This window comes from Myodes glareolus, chromosome 12 (genome assembly GCF_982192425.1).
Source record: "Myodes glareolus chromosome 12, mMyoGla1.1, whole genome shotgun sequence".
NCBI classification, from domain to species: Eukaryota; Metazoa; Chordata; class Mammalia; order Rodentia; family Cricetidae; genus Myodes; species Myodes glareolus.
The window spans coordinates 43804626-43825292 of NC_142037.1; the positions used below are offsets into that span (position 1 = coordinate 43804626).

Below are 20667 nucleotides of genomic sequence, written 5' to 3' on the forward strand. Positions count from 1 at the left end.
TAACCATAAAAATGATAGACGTTTGAGGAGGCAGAAAGAGATAACCTGACTGAAATACTCTACAATGCGCACATGTATCGAAACACTACATCACGCCTTGTGATTGTACACAATGTCTGTGTTTGTGTGTCTAGATTAAAAATGAAGTGTGTCAGTGAGAAGGTTGAGCTGGTAAAGGTGCTCTCTCAGTCAGTGGACTAAAATCTCCTGAAGTCACAAACTGAAATAAATCTTTCCTCCCTAAATGAGTTCCACAGCCATACAAAAGTGATGGAGTACCATACAACCATACATCCCTCATATCCTAGTGAAGACAACTGCCTAGGAGGAACATGGAAATGCTCTCTGCCTTTTTATTCATTCATTTATTGATTGATTCATTGAGCTAACCACTGTGGGTTGTAAGAGACGAGGTCTTTAAAAACGTGACAATCCAAGATGCACTTGTTCAACTGTAGAAGAACTTGGTTAACGAGATCTCTGTACACTTCCCTCTACACTTAAGCACCAGGAACTCCGACGACAAAGCTGGCTTCCTTTTACTTCCGTGGGCAGGGAATACTATTCTCCACTCCGAAAACACTGTGGTGCTGTCCTGTGACTGTTCAGCCCAGCTCTCATTTCCTTCTCGTTCAACAATCCTCACGTAGGATCTCATCCAGGGAGAATAAGCTCTACACAGCAATGGTGGCTATAGCCTACCCGGCGGCCCCAGCTCTGCAAGCCTACAAAGGCACATGTAAAACAGAATGAACGGCGTTGCTTTCCAGCAGCCCTCAAACTGAGCACCATGCTGCAGGGACAAAAGTTATTCATTCACTGGAAAAGAAGCAGGGGAGGGGAGGCAACATGGACGTCTTCAAAACTTCCTTCCACTGAGTATAGATGCGCTTGGTCTAATGGGATTCTTCAAAGTCTTGAGATATTTATTTTATATCTGATCAATGAAAATACAATCTGAGCTAATGAGATGGTCTTCAATGGTAAATAGGAGCCTTGTGAGACCAGTAAAGGAGTTTACTTGAAGAGGCTTCTCTTAGTCAGGGTTACTATTGCTGTGATGAACACCGTGACCAAAGCAACTTGAGGAGAAAAAGGTTTATTTCCATATAACTACTCATTTTCAAAAGTATGAGAGCAGTTATCCAAGCAGGGTAAGAAGCTGGAGGCAGGAACGATGCAGAGGCCAGGGTGTTGCTTACTGGCTTGCTCCTCATGGCTTTGCTCAACCTGTTTTTCTTATAGAACCCAAGACCACCAGCCTAGGGATGGCACCACCCACAATGGGCTGGGCCCTCCCGCATTGATCACTAATTAAGAAAATGCCCTACAGCCTGATCTTAAGAAAGCATTTTCTCAATTGAGGATCCCTCTTCTCTGGTGACTCTAGTTTGTGTCAAGTTGACATAAAACTAGCCAGTTCAAGGATGAATGTATAAAATTGTTACAGGGCTATTGAGGTGGCTCAGAGTATATAGCACTCATTGCACAAGGCTGATAACCTAAGTTCAATCCCTGGAACTGACTAAAAAATAGGAGAGAAATGACTCTACAAAATTGTCCCCTGACTACCACATGTACATACGACATGTATATCCACATCAACACACCATACTGGTGGAGGTGAGGGTGTATATACACATGTGTGTTTAACCAAACTAGCTCTATTAATTACTTTTCTGTTACTTTAAAAAAAACTATGAGCAAGGCCACTTAGAGAAGATTTTGTTTGGGCTTATGGTTCCAGAGGTATAAGAGTCCATCACCGTCACATAAGGAAGGAATGGTAGCTAGCAGGTCTGTTGGCTGGAATATCAAGCAGAGGGAGACCTCCCATTTTGAAGCACAAGCAGGAAGTGCCAGAAATCCCTAGGAATGGGGTGAGACTTTGAAACCACAAAGCCCACTCCCAGTGACATAAGTCCTCAGCAGGGCAACATCTCCTAAATCTACCCAAACAGCTCCACTACTTAGGGACCATGTGTTTAAATGTTTGCGACTATGAAGGACATCCTTTCAAACCAGCACACTAGCCCCACTATCTGTCAAAGATCACAATTTGAGCACAGGTTCTAAATACAGACACATAGTGTCTTCAAAACCTAGGTGCCTGTAATCCCGGAGTGTAGAAGGACAAAGCAGGAGGATTTTCCCCAGCTCAAGGCCAACTTGGGCTGCATAGTGAGTTCCAGGCAAGTCTAGGCTACATAGTGAGATACTGTCTCAAAAAACAATATAAAACAAAAAAATAATTAATTTAGTTTTAAAAAAATAAATAACCAGACCACTAGCATTGTCTTTTTGATCTCCCATAAGTACCCTAGCCTGCGGAGCAGACTTAGGAGTTCAACCTGTGGTGTGGGTGTGGTGTGAATGTGGTATGGTGTATGTGTGTGCATGTGTGTGAGCATGTGTGTGTTGTGTATGGTGTGTGGTGTGTGTGTGTGCATGTGTGTGAACATGTGTGTGAGCGTGTGTGTTTGTGTATGGTGTGTGTGGTGTGTGTGTGCATGTGTGTGAACATGTGTGTGAGAGTGTGTGTGTTTGTGTATGGTGTATGGTGTGTGTGCATGTGTGTGAGCAGGTGTGTGTTTGTGTATGGTGTGTGTGGTGTGTGTGTGTGCATGTGTGTGAACACGTGTGTGAGCGTGTGTATGTTTGTGTATGGTGTGTGTGGTGTGTGTGTGAACATGTGTGTGAGCACGTGTGTATGTGTGTATGGTGTGGGGTGTGTGTAGTGTGGGGGGGTATGGTTTGTGGGTGTGGTGTGGTGTGTGTGTATGTGCGTGCTTGTGGTGTGTGTGATATGTGTATGTGGAGGTGTGTGGTGTGTGTTTGTATACTGTCTCCACTGGCAATGCTTCCATTCCTAATTCTCTTTCTTGCTTCTGAGTTTCCACTGTAAGACTCTGCTCTGCTTTTGACCAAAAGCAATGACTGTACAGCTTAACCAGCACCAGGGAGCATTTACTGTAATGTCTAGGTTAGCAACCTTTTAGAGGGGTCGTGAGCAGGTTTGTGATTGGAGAGCAGCCTGTGTTTGGAGATTTTTGTTCTGAGGTGAAGAAACATAGAAAAAAAATATTGAAGAAATTCGGCCAAAATCCATATTGCCAACCTCAAATGATTAGTTTCCATACCGAAAACAAAATAAAGATGAGGACAAGATAAAGCCTGGTTCCAGGCTGTTCCACTCCATGAATCACCCCAACCCAGTAACCAGGATATTTCCGTCCACAATACCTCAAAGCAGACTCAAATGGCAATGAAATAAACTGTACTTCCCCATTTTTAATGGCACCAAGTTCATTTGAGTTAAGCAGTGACCTCATACAAAAGGGGGGAGCAACATTTAGCTGTATGTTACTATGGTGGACACATTTCAAACAGTGTATTTTGGACCTAGGGTGCATCTGGAACCCCCACAGATCCCACACATCAGTGTCAGGGCTGTAGTAAATCAACTGACAATATTCTCAAACTCTGCTCGAGGACAACTCATTACTGAAGCAAATTATTTCTGATGTTTAAAAATATTTCTAAGCAGATTCACTAATTAACTGCCCCAGTTCTCAGTCCCAATGAACGTAAACATTAACAGCTGGGATAATAGGATTAAGGGATGCTAAATTGATCATGGAGCAAATTAGAGGAGAATCAAAATTTCAAAGGCAAAGTTGGCCCCTGGATTCTGAGCTTGGGGAATTTTTCTCTGCACCTGCCGGGAAATGGTCACAGACATCGGTCGGAGGCTGTGCGTGGGTACTGCTTGGTATTTGGGCTACAAGGCGGCCTTCTGGTTTCTCTGCTTGACATTTCTCCTTTGCTGAAAAGGGTAAATGACCCCAGCCTGGAAGGGAAAGACAGAACAAGAAATGTTGGTCACAAAGGGAAAAACCCAGTTTGCTGCATCCCCTTAGACCACGGCTCCTAGCTCCTCCAGGGCGACTGTGTCTGAATGAACTTGCCAGCTTTGGTCACGTCAAAGGACTTCGAGGGTTCGCTAACGCCAATGCCGCGTGCTCTTCGCATTTCTGAGCATGTGCTAGACAGTCGTTTGGGTGCTGAGGACGTAGAGACCCACATAGCATTCCACCTGTGATCCAGTCTCGGAGGACACAGGAAGCCTGGCTTTCTCTGAGAGCCCAGACTGGATCTGAACGCTGTCACTGCTCAGCACATAGAGAACAGCCAGTCATTAGGACGACTGCCTCTTATCTCTCAGGGATCCGGGGCTGCTGCTCTGCCCGGTAGAAGCATTCTGTGGGCCAGGAATGCAAGCCATAGCTGCACTTTCAGTTTTTATCAGTTGCATCTTTAAATGCATTTTTAATGAAAAAATAATGTGTTTCAATTCTTCTAAAAAACCAATTCAAGATAGTGCCATTTTGACATATAATCAATAGGAATAAAATATTAGAGATTTTTTTATTTTTGACTTTTTCCCACTAAAGCTTTGAAATTTATCAGCATGTGACATAGTACAGTTTGGACTTAGTCACAATTCAGGCAGTCACCAACTGCACATGGCTAGTGGCTACCACACTGGATCAGCTAGCTTAACACATTACACAAACATGGAGCCTTAATAGGCAGCTCCTGCCATTTCAAAGTTTTGGAAGTCAGGCATCTAACACGGGTGTTCTCAGGGTGCCCTCTGTTTCCACAGGCTCCCAGAATCCATTTTCAACCTTGCTCGGGTTACCAATAGCAGCGTGCACTTGTTGGCTCGGGGCCTTACTCGGCCTTCACAGCAAGGATAGCACATCCCTCTCAGCCCCTTGCTCTGCACTCACACTTTCCAAAAGCCAGACCCGTCTCCCAAAGGAGATTCATGGAACTCTTGTAGATAGTTAAAGTTAATCTCCCCATCTCAGGGTCATGACATCTGGAGGCAGAACAATCAGGAGCTCAAAACCATTGTCATCTACAGAGTCAGCTGGAGGCCAACCTGGGCTATATAGAACTCTGTCTCAAGAGAAATAAATAAATGAAAGTGGGGTGTGGTAGTGCACCCCTTTAGTCCACAGTGCTCAGGATGCAGAGGCTGTGAGTTCGAGGCCAGCCTGATCTACAAAGCAAGTTCCAGGTTAGCCAGGGCTACACAGAGAAACCCTGTCTTGGGAAAAGGGATAAATAAATGAGTACTAAGTGAAGAAATAAATCTCTCTTTACCATGTAAGGGAACAGATTCAAAGATTCCAGGGTTCTATATCGGGATGTATTAAGGGCAGGCATTATTTTGCCAACTAAAAGTAATGTTCTGTCTTGATTTATTTGAAGAATAAAGAGAGATGGCTGGTGAGCGGGCTCAGTGTGGGTAAAGATGTTTGTCACCAGATCTGATAACCTGAGTCCAATCCCCAGGTCCCACATGGGAGAAGAGAACAGTTACTGGAAATTGTCCTCTGACTTTCATGTGCATGTCATGGTAGCATGTCATGGTATGCAGGTCCACACACACATACACAAATAACAAAAATGTAGTAAAATGATAATAAAAACCCGTAAGAGAGAAAATCAAGAACTTGAAGTTGGGGAACCCTTGGGGCTACATGGATAGGTACTGCCTCAGTCTCTTCAGCTTGGCTAGGAAGAGCAGGACTCTCTCCTCTCTGCCACCACCAGCCACTTTCAGGAAGTTTAACTATATCCCAGTATACAATTTTTCCCTCCTGCATGCTACCGACCAGTCAAACAATATTTTAGTATGTCCTAGATCCCAGCATGAATCGATCCTATAACCCATTTACAAGCTCATAGCAAGACGAATTAGGACAGAAGGCGATAGTAAGGGGATCCTTTCGCTACGAGTTTATTTTGAATCCTTTATCATACCGGAAGCAGAGTGAGAGTGTGTCTATCATCTTTCAGGAAATAATGCCGCTGACTCAAAGAAATAGCCCAAGAGCCAAAATGAAGTGTATTTAAAACAATCTTTGTCAGAAAAAAAAAATAAGATCAGTATTGTCCGGGTCAGAGAATAACTCATCCACTCGCTTAAAAGTTATGAAGCGGTTATAGGTCTGTCCACCCACATGATGCTCCTCTCGGTGCTCGGTCACTGAGCAGCTAACTATCAAGAATGAGAACTGCCACCTGGGTTACGGCTCTGGCGCCTTCAAACGTGAAGTCAGAAAACCAAAACTCACTAGAAAAGGAACTTTAGGCCGTGAAGTCCAGTGTGCTCCCTTCAGAGAGGACGGGTGCTGGGGTGCGGCGTACCAGGTGCCCTGTGTCTGAGCTCACCTGACATCCGCAGGGTGGTTCTGACTTCTGCTCTGCCTTAGGCATGCCTGGCCCACACCAGGTGGTGGGGCTCAGGTCAGGCTCCTGCCCACAGGAGCCGCTCTGCCCTGAAATTGAAGCTGAACTTAGGTAGAGAGCCGTTTCCTTTTTAGTAACTTAAGAAGAAAACGCCCCAGTTCTGACTGGGGATGGAAACAGACCAGCAAGAAAAGACCCGAAAATACAGGCTAAATTAGGCCCCAGCCTGTTTGAAACAAGAAATACGGGAGACTAAGGAAGGCTTGGATCAGGCTCACCGGAGTAAGGAGGCTTTAGTGTGCTGTAAGCCATTGGCTGTGCTGCTGTACCACCCTGAGGCCCACAGCGGCACTGCAGCTTCGGCCTCCCAGTTAGCAACCAGACTTGGGCACAGTTTGTCCCATTCCAAAGGTTCCCTCTTATTGCCCCAAAACATATGTGCTTCTAAATTGGTCCCAAGTACTATCTTGAGTGACCCATGAAGGACAAGCTGCAGGGCATTTGTGGGAAGGTAGCGTGTCCCCACAGCAGCCATCCAGCCCTGTAGTTCTGTGACCAGTCCACCCTGGCTGGAGGCAGATGGGAACCGCTGTTGAGAGCAGACTGCCAAAATACCACTGTGGCTGGCTAGCCAGAGCTCCAACCTCTCAGTTAGACCCTGGCCTGTCAGCACTGCCTCTCAAGCCCCAGGATCACCGCGGTCAGGGTGCAGCTTTGCCTTCTGCCTTCCCAGCCAAGAAGAGCTTTCCTTCCCTGCCTCTAGCTGAAGGCCTGATCCGTCCTACCTGTGCTGGATACTTCTATGTCAACAAGACACAAGCCAAAGTCATCTGAGAGGAGGGAATCTCAATTTAAAAAAATATTTCCGAAAGACCAGGCTGAAGGCAAACCTGCAGGACATTTTCTTAAGTAGGGATTGATGTGGGAGGACTCAGCCCATGGTGGGTGATGCCATCCCTGGGCTGGTGGTTCTGGGCCCTATAAGAAAGCAGGCTGAGCAAGCTACGGGGAACAAGCCAGTAAGCAGCACCCTCCGTGGCTTCTGAAGCAGCGCCTGCCTCCAAGCCCCTGCCCTGTTGGAGTTCCTGCTCCAACTTCCTTCAGTGATGAACAGTGATGTGGAAGTGTTAAGTCAAATAAACCCTTCACTCCCCAGGTTGCTTTTGGTCACAGTGTCTCATCACAGCCATGTCCCTAACTAGGACACAGTGTCCCTAACTAGGACACTCCCCAGTCCCTGCCACCTCTTTCTCCAGCCTCTTTACAGGACTGCGGCCTTTTGTTCCCTCGGGCCTCAGCTCTGGCCCCAGTTTGGAGTTCCAATCTCTAAATCAGGTAGATGCGAGAATCCAAAACGAGAACAGGACATGGGTATTGCAGACAGAAGAAACCTCTTCTCTGCCTGCGGCAGGGGAGCAGCAGTCTCTCCCAGCACCCACCCAATTTCAATGAGCTGCAGAGAAAACCCTGAAATGTGTGCTTTCATGAGGGAGCAATTCAGAAGGTACAGAGATAACGATTTTAGTGTTCTAATTTTAATAATTTTCAGTTGTAGTTAAATCTTCTTCCACTTTCCTTTTTTACAAAAATTTCAGAAGCCATCTAAACACACCCATTAATTCTTTATGCAGATCTTATTAAGTAACATCTTTTAAACTAACTTCCAGGTTTGTGCCATGTGTGTGATGCTTCACCTTGAGTTATGGGTCAGGATGACCTGGAGACCCCGAACACAACACAAGCAACTGTCATTGTTCTTGCTTGCCCGCCAGAACTTAATGGACAGACACTTTTGCTGAAACCACCATATACTCTGGTTGCAGAACAAACTGTTACTGAGCCAGAGGCTGTCTCCCTGCCCTTCTAGCTTTAATAGCATAGTAGGTGCTGTGCAGGCTGCTGGGGGAGAGACGTCATGAACAGTCGTCACAACCAGCCAGCCTGACAAGACAACCCCTGGGTGCAATAGCGGTATGAACGTTATGGAGACAACCAATCACTTTCTGAGTGAATTTACAGCCAGCTTCACAGGAAGAAATGTATGCCTGATACTGTAAATCTAACCAAGAATCCATGGTTGAGGAGCTCATAGGCCCCAGAGATAAACATAATAACTGTTATTTTCCTAAGTGGATAGTATCAAATTGCCCTCTGTACTGGCTAGTTTTATGTCAACTTGGCACTAGCTAGAGTTATCAGAGAGGAGGGAGCCTCGATTGATAAAATGCCTCTGTCCAGATACAAGGCATTTTCTTAACTAGTGATCAGTGGAAGAGGGTCCAGTCCATTGTGGGCAGTACCATCCCTGGGCTGGTGGTCCTGGGTTCTACAAAAAAGGGGGCTGAGTAAAGCATGGGGAGCAAGGCAGTAAACAGTACCCCGCCCTCCATGGCCTCTGCATTAGCTCCCACCTCTAGGTTCCTGCCCTGCTGGCGTTTCTGCCTCAGTGCTTTTGAGAATTAAGTATGATAGGGAACTGTAAGCGAAAAGTTTCCTTTCCTCTCTGAGTTGCTTGTTGTGGTGTTTCATCACAGCAACAGAAACCTTAAGACTCCCTCCAAATGCACACCTCTGTGCCCACAGATTAGTGCCGCTCTTGGCCTCATCAGGAAAGCAGTAGTCAAACCTTAAAGATTTAGTGTCTATGGAGCACTCAGTCCCAAATAGGTGTCACCTATTATAACACTCTATCCTCAAAACTCAGGGACCATAATAAGGAGGGGACATAGATTAATATAAATGGGTTAAGTTATAAGAGCTAGTTTGGAACAAGCCTAAGTTATAGGCTGAGCTTTTATAATTAATAAGAAATCTCTGTGTCATTTTTTGTGAGTTGGTGGTCCAAAAAGAAATCTTACAAGTCTATTGTCTTTGATTACATTTGAAAGGTAGGTAGGTTGTTTCTTTATATCCTTAAATTTTTAACAATTCTTTGACAATTTCATAAATACAAAGTGGATCTTTAACGTGCCCACTCCAACGCTACAATCATTGCCCCAGTCCCCAACACTGCCCCTTCCACCTTTATGTCCTCTTAATTTTTTTTCTGAGACAGGGTTTTAGCCTTAGAGATCAGGCTGGCCTCAAACTCACAGAGATCTGCCTGCCTCTGTTTCCCCAGTGCTGGAATTAAAGGTGTGCACCACCACTGCGTGGATTCTGTGTCTTAAAAGTGACAGCTACTTTATATTCTAACACCAGTCTGTGAGCTGGTTCTAATTCCATCACTTTCACTAATGGTTTTACAATTCTTTTTCCTAAAAACTAAACTTTCTCATTTTTCATTTTTATTTTTTGGACTTTAGAACCTTTAGAAATAACTAGAAGTCTAAGATGGATCTGGGCTCCTCAAGACCGTTTTTTTTTTTTTTTCACTTTGACAGACATGGAGACTTAACAGAAATATGCTAAAGCGGCTCCTGGCTCTGGATATTTTAAACCACTCACTTAGCTTCAGTTGAGGCTGTGGACTCACATGGGCTCATAAACTCTGGGATAGTTCCCTGCCTTTATTCACGGTAAAGACTAAACAGAAGCTTGTCAAATTTTTTTCCCTGTCTGCCCCTAACTTTACCCTTCTGTACATAGTCTTCTAAACTTAAGATGTTTGGGCCACTAAGATCTTGCTATGTAGCCTAGGCTGGCCTGGGACTCACAAATGACTCAGGGGCTAAGGCAAGAAAACATCTAGTTCAAAGATCAGCCTGGATGACCCTAGGCAGTTCCTGTCTCAGAACAAAATACCTCCATGCACAGGCCCCAAGAAACGGGAGCAAGACACAGAGAGTATGACCTTCCAGCAGCAACGGGAACTTGCTCTGGGACAAGAGGCAATCGCCGTTCATCTCCTACTGGATTATTATTGTATTGTTGCCCCTGAGCATTCAAATGAAGAAGCTGATAATTCAAAGCATATTTAAATGCAACATCCTGCTTTAGCGTTAGTACTTACTTTCAAAAGATCTTCTATCAAGCCAGACATATCAGCAGAGCTCTGGAAACAGTGCAGCAAGTTGGCTCAGTGGGCACAACCACCTGCTGCCAAGTCTGATGACCCGAGTTTGATTCCTGGAACCTACAAGGTAGGACAGAACCAGCTCCCACACATTGTCCTTTGATTTCAACATAAATACTGTGGCATGTGAGACTCCACCAAAAAAAAAAAAAAAAAAATTAAAGTTCAATCTCAATCACATACTGTAAAAGAAGAAATCCATTATGGTATTTATTTAAAATGGATGGGGGTAGTGCATAGAGAACAGCTAAAGTTAAACTTAGGGCTTAAGTCCCTCCTCAGTTTTATTTTTAATTACCATTTTATTAGTGCTAGTTAAAAAGTGTGTGAGTGTGCACACAGTTGTGTATTTGAACAATCATGTGGATCAGGTCTCTTCTCCACCTTTACATGGGTCCTGGGGACTAAAGTCGAGTCCTCAGGCTTTGCTCCTTAGCATTCTACCCGCTGAGTCATCTCACTGGCCCGAGTCCCCTCTCAAACGTGTCACTCATCTCAGTCTGCATACTTTCATCCTTGGCCTAGAGAACAAGAGTAAAATAAGTGTGACAACTGCAAATCTACAAAGACTGAGAAAACATATCTCCTCTTCATTGCTTTGCACAATGTTGTAAGCAGCTTTTAGACTGCTTGTCCCTCTCATTCTTTCTATAGCACAAGACATCATGTAGGGCTCAGCCCTGCATACACAAACTCTCTGTACTTATCTCTGTACACACAAACTCTCTGTACTCATCCCTGCATACACGAGCTCTCCATACTCATCCCTGCATACACAAGCTCTCTGTACTCATCTCTGCACACACAAGCTCTCTGTATTCATCCCTGCACACACGAGCTCTGTACTCATCCCTGCATACATGAGCTCTCTGTACTCATCCCTGCATACACAAGCACTCTGTGCTCATCCTCACATACACAAGCTCTCCATACCCATCCCTGCATACACGAGCTTTCTGTACTCATCCCTGCATACACAAGCACTCGGTGCTCATCCCCACATACACAAGCTCTCCATACCCATCCCTGCATACACGAGCTCTCTGTACCCATCCCTGCATACATAAACTCTCCGTACTCATCCCTGCATACATGAGCTCTCTGTACTCATCCCTGCATACAGAAGCACTCGGTGCTCATCCCTGCATACACAGCTCTCCATACCCATCCCTGCATACACGAGCTCTCTCTACTCATCCCTGCTCTCCATCTTTCACACTCAGAAAATTGTGTGGATGCTTCAAGTCTTGTACCTCATTCTCAAATCTGTACTCACCAAGAACAAATCACAAATGACCACTTAACTCACTCAAAAAGAAACTCTTGCTACCTGTCTTATTCTTTGGGACCATTCTTACTGGAATCTCCCTTAGTTTGTGTTAGCATTTAATTGTCTTCTTTATGACTATAATGTACTTAACACCCAAGGTTTACATCTCTTGCTATTATTTCTAAACATTTTGAAACATTAATAAGCTTTTCTCTAGTTTCTGGGTATCAAATGCTTACCGGACAATGAATGTACTTATATGCCCTACAAAGATGTATTATGTGTGTGTCCAAACTCATAGGATGTATAACACTACAAGTAAACCTTAACACACATCATGGGCTTTAGACAGTAACAGTGTGTAGGTTCATAGATGGTACTAAGTCTCACTCTGAGGTATGGTACTGATAATGAAGTTTAAAGTGGGAGGTGGGAAGGAAGTGAATTAACAATTGTATTTTTAGTTCATTTTCCCCTATACCAAAAATTTCTAAAAAAAAAATAAATATTTAAATTCTACTAGTAAAATCCCACTGTAAATTTAACTCACATCTTCACATCTAATAATGCTACTTTCTCCCCTTTCCTGTTGCAGATTGATGTAAGTGTCGAGTTCCACTATTACTGTTACAAGGGGTGTAACTTCCACATGGATTTTCTCACACACTTGATGTATCAGGAGGCTGATCTCTGTATATTACCAAAGAATGCTCAAACAGGATCAAAAGAATTTTAGAATCGTGCTCATGTTTGAGGCAACATCCTTTACCTTTGCATTAAATCCAAAATGAACGGCCGGCTTCAAAGCCCCTACAGTACCCTTATGGCATCTCTGAAATCGACAGAATCTAGTGTTCAACTAAAATATTCCTAACCTTCACCTGCCCTCAAAAACCATGACATAAGGTGGGCATGGTGGCACATGCTTTTAATACCAGTCCTTGGGAGGCAGAGGCAGGCAGATCTCTGACTTTGAAGCTAACCTGGTCTACAAAGAGTGTTCTATGACAGCCAGGGCTACACAGAGAAACCCTGACTCAAAATACAATACACAACAAAACCATGACGCCAGCACTTAGCTGCTTTTGTGTCTTCTAACACAGCATTCTTGAGTGCCTTTGTTTTAGTTCAACACAGAATGAACACGATGCCACAGAATGAAAAGCACAGCTTGACATTTCTTAAGTTTATTGAATAATTCTTAGCTGGAAGAGGAAAGATCACAGGCTTGAACAGAGTGAAGTGAAAAGAACAATTAATTGCAAATTATTACAAACGTAATTTCTGAAACATTTTCTGAGCCACTGTTAAAACAAAACTCAAATGCATCTCGAAGTTCCTATTTTGGTAAATGAACATTAAATTACTCAAGAGCAAAAAGAAGAGTTACTATTACACATTATAAGACCTTAACGCACTAATTGAGCAAACCCAAACAAATGGCCACAATTATTCAAAGTCGCTTCTACTAAATATTCAGTAACTGAACAAGAATGCGGATTACTTTGAACACGGCACAAGTAACCAAAGGCAGCAAGAATTCAGCAACATATAAGCCTGGCATTAAATAGTGTTCAAACCGTACAGCAAACTGAAGTAAGAATTTGAAGAATAACAGCACTAACTACATGGAAGGAATGTACAGATGATCAAAATAAATAAATAAAGTGGCAGGAGTGACCAGCACCGCGCCTGCCTGTGCAGAGCAGGCGCACAGTAAACAAGAGATGCCTACAGGGCTGTGCTGACAATGAGAAAAGCGCACTTCGCTTGAGTACGGCCCTTCCAATTCTCAGACACTCTCTCCTTCTTGAGTGCTGGTGACGGGCAGACAGGGTTTTAAATGGAAAGCATTTTCCCTACCCATGTGTAGACTCAACATATTTAAACTCTGTGTAAAGATTTCTCTGAAAAATTACAAAATAATACACTGATTAGAAACTGGTGATAGTAGTTGTGGAGAATAGCAGGCAGTCGCATGGCTCCGGATTCAACGATGGAGAACATGTACCACCACTGTCAAAGCTGCCGGCTGTGAAATGGGTCAAGTATCTGTACTCTCTACACAGCGCATTTAATACATAAACCTCCATACCAGCAACAGAAACCCTTTGCTAAGCAGAATTATAGCAGTAAGAACTGAATTAATTCACATTAAACATCTTCAGGGATAAATTAAGCATTTCTCAAAGTACAAAGACACTATATGTGGTCACTGAAGGCTGCTGTGAAGTCAGCTTTACATCACAAAGAGCCGGCCCATCTCTATTGGCATGTCTTCTGTGGTTCTCTGGTGACATTTCTCAGGAGATACTTTACAAAATCAACATTAATAGCATATAAAATACAAATGTCATTTAAAGTCAACTTAGGCAAAAATGGACACAAACAAATGTGCTTGCTAATTCAGTGTGAGACCGGTCCAGAAGCTCCTCAGCAGGGGTCTCTTACTTTCTTTCTGTCCATCACAACAAGCCTTTAAAATTGGCAAACCAAGAATCAGCTCACTGCACATCACAAGTTTAACATTTTCCAGTAAAATGTATTTCATTAGGAGCAAAGTGTACATAATGGCAGTATACAATGCTCCATTACAAATATGTCAAGAGATCTGTACGATGGAGCTGCCCCAACAGAGGTGCTCCGAAGACTGAACCCGCAAGCGGATGGAGCAAGTCTGGGAAACCACGGAATGCTTCACAACAGCCTGCTTTACACTGCACCTGGTCCATGGCACTGCTCGACATGCAAACACTTTCTGTAGGGAAACAACCCACACTTCTGCTCGCCCTGCCAATACTTCTACCATTCTCCGTGTTCCTGCACAGAACAGACACAATGTGAGTCCCACTATTCATGTTACAACTCAGGCCGATACCTCTGACTGTTGTCAGCAGCAGGTAGCATTTAAAGCAAGAACACTGGGCATAGAGCAGCTTCACCAAAATGCCAAAGAAACAGGACTATAAGGGGAAGCTTGTCTCAAATGATTATACTATTAACATAAACAAGCCTAAAGCAGTTTCTGTTTTATAAAACCAATATATAGCCATTTCCACTTCAAAGAAATTTAGAACTCAGTTTTGCTGTTAATCTAACCAATACAAACACCCAAATTACATAAGTGCAGTGTGATAGTTCCTTGTACAAGTACAGTATAAGCCCACAACTGCACAAAAGCACACCTGGATATATTTCTCTGCACTTCCCAAAACTGAAAAATATTTGAGAAAACATAGAAAACTGTATGTTTAATGTTGGCCTTGTGTTTCTATGTTAAACTGAGAAAAACTAGAGTTTATAATGTAGTTCTGGAGGTAAAGCAAAGGTGAGGCTTTTTCTGCACAATACATCTCTCCACCATAATTATTAGTTCAGGTCCATCTAAGTACTTCGTAGGTGCTGTCTCCTATTCATCGCAGCTTCTAGGAAAGTCAGAGCTTGGGGAGGGCAGGCATTAAGAGAGAAAAACCAACATCTGCACATCACAGACAACCTGAGACGGAGCCTGGGTCATCTCACTCACATCAACTTGCTTTTCCTCAGATCACAGTAGGGAATGTGGAGGCCAAAGACAATGTGAGGGAACATCACAAAACAGTTAGGTTCGCTGTGCAGGGAGGGTACCTACTATGCTAAAAGAAAATTATTCTTGGGGAAGTACGGATTTTTTGGTCTTCTTCAAAAACCCAAAACTGAAGATCATTATTAGGCTTCTCTGAGTATATTTCCACATTAATTATTAAAATTTCAATGTGTTTTACAACCTGAATTTTCATTTGTTGAATAAATCAAAAAGACAAAATTCTTACAGACAATATTTAGACATTTTATTTAATGTTAACAGAGGGTTTCTAACTGAGAAAACACTAAAGTGAAAGAAAATAAACTAGTGGAGAGGTTAAAGTTTATTCTTGCACAGCTCTCATAACACCTCTCCCCCTCTCCCCTTTCCTTCTCATTCCAGGATGATTGACAGCAGTAGCAAATAACGTCACTTGATGGAAGGCTAAGGAAACTCACTCACAGTGTTCACAGAATTCTAAATCACTATGTGTATGCTAACGAATTAAGTGTCTGAGGAAATCTAGAAGTACCAATAGCTGAACTATGGAAATAAAACTGATCTGACAGAACAGTACATAAAGATTACAAACTTATCAGAAATAAACACAACAAAATGTCAGCCTCTGATTTCTTCCTTGATGTCAGATAAATTATCGTCAGATGCCACTTGCTTCTAAAGGAGCAAAATCATCACTTGGGCCAGGCCAGCCACCTCAGCCCTGTTTGCAGCAGCACTAAGTAGATCCAAACAAAGGCTATCGGGCAACGCCACCAGCCTCAGGATTAGATCCTCCTTCACAGACATTTCTCAGCATCACAACACAACGACATGTACAGAAGAATAAGTAAAGAGAATATTCTGACAAAGATTACAAAAGTATGAACTATATACAGTGTGATGACAGAAAGCATTTAAAAGGCTTCTTACTTTCCTCTCAATTCAATTAAAATGTTAATATTCTGCATTTTAATTTTATTCTAAATATACTAAACATCAGTTTCTTTACTTCCTAAAACAATAAAATATACTGTCTGGAGTTTGCCTTAGGCATTTTCCAAAAGCCAATCGAACAGCGACTTGCATCGTTCCTCACTTGAAGCTCTTTCCAGCACTTCGTAGTATTTAAACACGGCCTGCAGGACATCTCCCACTCTCCATCCTTTCTCTTTCAACTGTTTCGAAAGCTAAGAAAGAAGGATTAACAGACGTTAACACACATCAACAGAAAATGATTTAACAATGATTTTTCATTTTTATCTTAAGACAAAACTGGGAACCCTGCTTTTGACAATGAAATATTCTTTCCCAGTTATAAGATGTCCCCTCAACCACCACTCCTTTACCCAAATTGAACACTTTCCTTTCTTGCCCTTTATTAGCATGTCTCCACAGAATGACACCTCAGGATCTGTGTGGGAGTGCAGTCAAACCGTCTGCAGGAAATTCTGCACCTAACTAAATACATCTGCCACACCCTCAATTAGGAACAGAATAATAACAACAATGTCAAGCTTAATAAAAGGATGTGGATTTTCTTTCCACAACATATAGTGTGGTTTGTATTCCAGAAAACATTCCAGCCTCAACAGAACCATAGCTTCCTAAGTTAAGAAATGTAATGCTTCAACAAAAAAGCAAGCAAAAGAGTAAATGGGTTTAAAGAAACTCTACAACAGCAAAACAGAAGATGGCCTTACTTACTTTTCTGTCTACTCAACTCTGTAAGAATTCTTAGGTTTAAAAAGATCTGCAAAATAAATTCTGAAAAACTATTTTACTACAGATTTTTTTTTCTAAAAACAGCTTTGTGAGATAATTCATAAGCAATGGGTTTTTGGTATATGAATGAACTGAAGACAACTACCACACAACCAATACTGGAATGCTCTCTCCTTACACAAGAAGGAGCCCTCTCCATCAGAAGCCCCTCTCTTCATCTTCCCCGGCACCCTCAGATAGAGCACTCATCTACTCTGTGCCTTACAGGTTTGCCTGCTGGGGGGCATCTCACAGAAATGAGCTGTGCACTCTGTATGGCTTCTGCTTAGCAGAGTTACCTTGAGGGTTTACCATGGCGTAGCACCTTTTACCACTTTATACCAGCCAACAAAGCTCCTTCTCTATTCATTAGCTGATGAACAGGTGGAGAATTCTCTTTGTTTTGTTCTGGTTTGTTTGTTTGAGACAGGGTCTTTCTATGTATCCCTAACTTTGCCAGAACTTCCTGTATTTAACCCAAGGTAGCCTCAAACACACAGTAATTCTCCTGCTTCTACTTACAGAGTTCTGGGATTAGAGGCCTATAACACATTCTTACTTCGTACCTACTATGAATAATGTTGCCATGGACATTTCTGCACAGGTTTTTGTTTTTTACGTCCTTCAGGTGCACACCACCAATCAGTGGAATGCTAGGTAACATGGCAATATTGTACGTTGGCATTTTGAGGATCTGTCAGATGTTCTCCACAACAGCTTCACCATTTTAGATTCTAATAACTGTAGGAAGGATGCAGTATCTCCACATCCTCCTACACTTGGTAGTACCCACCATGACAGTTACCCTGTTGAGTGTGAAGAGCGCAGTGGTTTTGATTTACATTTTCCTAATGTTTTTATTTTCCAAAGATATGCAGTATACTGGCTGACTTTGTGTCACCTTGACACAAACTAGACCTGTCAGAGAAGAATGAGCCTCAGCTGAGGAGTGTCTCTGTGAGCTCTAGCTGTAAGGCATTTTTTCAATTAGTGATCAATGGGGGAGGGTCCATCCATCGTGGGTGGGGTCATTCCTGGGCTGGTGGTCCTGGGTTCCATAAGAAAGCAGACTGAGCAAGCCAGGAGAAGCAATCCAATAAGCTGTGCCCCTCCATGGCTTCTGCATCAGCTCCTGTCTCCAGAATCCTGCCCTGCTTGAGTGCCTGTCCTGACTTTCTTCAATAGTGAACAGCAATGTGGAAGTGTAAGCCAAATTAACCCTTTTTTCCCCAACCTGCATTTGGCCATGGTGTTTCATCACAGCAACAGAAACCCTAAGAAATGCAGTAATAACTCTTAGTCCATTTTTCAGACAGACAGGTGCCCTTCTATTTTTAAGATGAAGAAGTCTTTTATATGTGTTAGGGCTAAGAATATTGCCAGATACACAACTGCAAGTGTTTCCTTCCACACACTGTCTTCTCATTCTGATGACAGCGTCTCAGGATAAATCTTTACTCTAGCTTCTCTTTTGTCACTTACATAAATATGTTTATAACTTCTTGACACAATTGTATGGCATCTTCCATTTATCCTCAAGGTAGTACTGTTTGTTCTATTTAATAGTGAAAATATCAAAATTAAATATATGACCCAGAAAGACATAAAGTATTTCTATTATTCTCATACCACCAAACATAATCTGAACTTGCTTCTTAACTGTTTCATATATCCCCAGTAGCCCTGTGAAGATATATGTATATATAGTCATATACACATTTAGTTAAATAATATATAAATATCGTATCTACATATATAAAACAGTAGCCCTGTCCTTGCAAGATATGATCTCTGAAAGTCATTATTTAAAATTAGCCACATGGTTAAAATTAGCCACAAGCGTAATAAACCTTGCCATCACAACTGAGCACTGGACTTGACTCAGTCAGGCAAAGATCCCTGGGTTAGGCCTCCTCAGGCCTCCGTTCTAACAGCTCCCTGACCCGCACTTCCACTTGACAATTCATGTCCTGAGCACCTCTTCCCAGACTATTTCTCCTCCTACAACAGAAGCCTCACACTAATAAACCCCAGTCTAAGTAAAAGTCAACGTCCGACTGTTCACCCCTTTCAGACGTCTTCCAACAATACTGTCATATTCTGAACCAGAAACTAAGAGTAACTTGGGTTTTCCTTTTCTGTCTTTATTGATAGATCTATATTGGTTATTCCCTGGACTGTTTTATAGCCTATGGTAAGATTAATATATTTTTTCATAAGGAAAACCAGGGGAGAAACACTCGTAAAACTACAATCTGAAAATCCCTATTAACACAATGCTTGGTACATATTAAAAATACTCAAGGAAAGTTTCCTAACTACTCTGTTATTGGTTTTTCATTATACCAGCCTTTTATTAGCGTGAGATAAGAAAGACCTAATTAATTAGGTACAATTAAGAATCATTAAAATAGAATAGCTGGATCTTTTATAAAGAATACATTAGCTGCTTATTACTGACATTTAAATTTTAGGGTTAGAGTATTAGATCAAGCACTTCTTTTTAAAGTATTATAATTAATCCTCATAAACCTGTAAGGTAACTCTGTATCCTCTGATCCCACTAAGAAAACTGAGGCATTCACTGACTCCCCTCTCCAAGGTTACACCTACTGGAAAGTGGAAGGGCTGACTTCTGAATCTCAACTGTGAGATTCCACGGCCTACGTATTAATATTGTGCAATCAGCAAGCATCTTGCTAAAACCAACAATGTGGTAAGATTATTACACAGAGTTACTATTTTCTCACAACCACTCTAGAAGGGAGGTACTTACTAATATAAATTCCTTCTTTGAAGAGTCATGAAAATAAAGTTCTTCAACTTCAGCTTCAGAGGCAACAAGCCACTGCAGAATAATCCTTAGCTGCGGATCTACTGCTCCTGGTTCCAGGTCAATGTTCATGATTAGCATAGTCTTTCCATTCTGTTGCATATCTAACAATAAATTTAAACAATATGAAGTGAAATTCATCAACTCAACTTTCAAAATTCTGGTTTCAATTTAAAGATTCCAGTGAATGCTTTCCTTAGATATACCATAATGCCAAATAAAGCATTTCTTAAGGGCAAAATAATGCTTAAAACAAAAGAATAACATTGATTATTTACTGATGGAACAAATGTAAAGTATTGTTTGAAGTGAATTTAAATATAATACAAAAGACAGGGCTCTCAAGTTTATTCCCTTGTTAATGAGAATGATGCTTTCAATCCAGAGGAGATAGCCTAGCTGGATGATGGAACCAACACCATGTTGGATACTCCTGCTTCCGGATGACTGAGTACAAGAAGTATCAGGGGCATGCTGACAGTCTGCACACCAGTATGTACTAATACTGGAAATGTTGATGGAGTTCTTTGTTGTTGGCGGACATTTTTCTGCTATATGGAACTCTAGACCACTACTAATCATTTTTATAATTTGTGTCGACCCTTTATTTTTAATTCACAGTATTCTTAGAAATTTATCTTTTCTTCCTTTGTGCCAGTTAGTCTCAATCAAGAGTATGTCTAGTGTATGTTTCCTTTATTATGCAGAATCAACATTTAAAATACGTACATGTATACATATATGCACATGTGTATGTCTGCATGACTCATGAAGGTAGAAGGAAGACTACCGAGAGGCAAGGAAAACTAATCTTAAGGGGGAGGGAAGCAAGGGTAATGGGAGTCGTGTGACGTGAGCAGAAGGGAAGATCACATGTTAGGGAGAAGGACCACAGGGAACGAGGGACAATGAGAGAAAGTATGATATGTATTCAGAAAACACATGAAATCCATCCA

General features: G+C 42.2%; 1 protein-coding gene and 1 long non-coding RNA gene across 4 annotated transcripts in view; both read right to left on the reverse strand.

Moving 5' to 3' along the window:
* Positions 1-346: 346 nt before the first annotated feature.
* On the reverse strand, positions 347-6498 carry LOC125392326 (uncharacterized). The gene is made up of 3 exons (XR_007229461.3): positions 6153-6498; positions 3719-3850; positions 347-725 (listed from the first exon to the last, which is right to left on the reverse strand). It is a non-coding gene; the product is annotated as an uncharacterized LOC125392326 (long non-coding RNA).
* A 6225-nt stretch (positions 6499-12723) lies between these two features.
* Akap11 (A-kinase anchoring protein 11) overlaps positions 12724-20667 on the reverse strand; it is a 44867-nt gene continuing 36923 nt past the window's right edge. For all 3 annotated transcript variants that reach the window (XM_085698307.2, XM_085698306.2, XM_085698305.2), the window contains 2 exons: positions 19655-19815; positions 12724-16304 (listed from right to left, as the gene is read on the reverse strand). In XM_085698307.2, the coding sequence (XP_085554433.2) occupies positions 16164-16304; positions 19655-19815 (302 nt within the window). In that variant the 3' untranslated portion in view covers positions 12724-16163. The remainder of the gene's footprint in view (positions 16305-19654; positions 19816-20667) is intronic.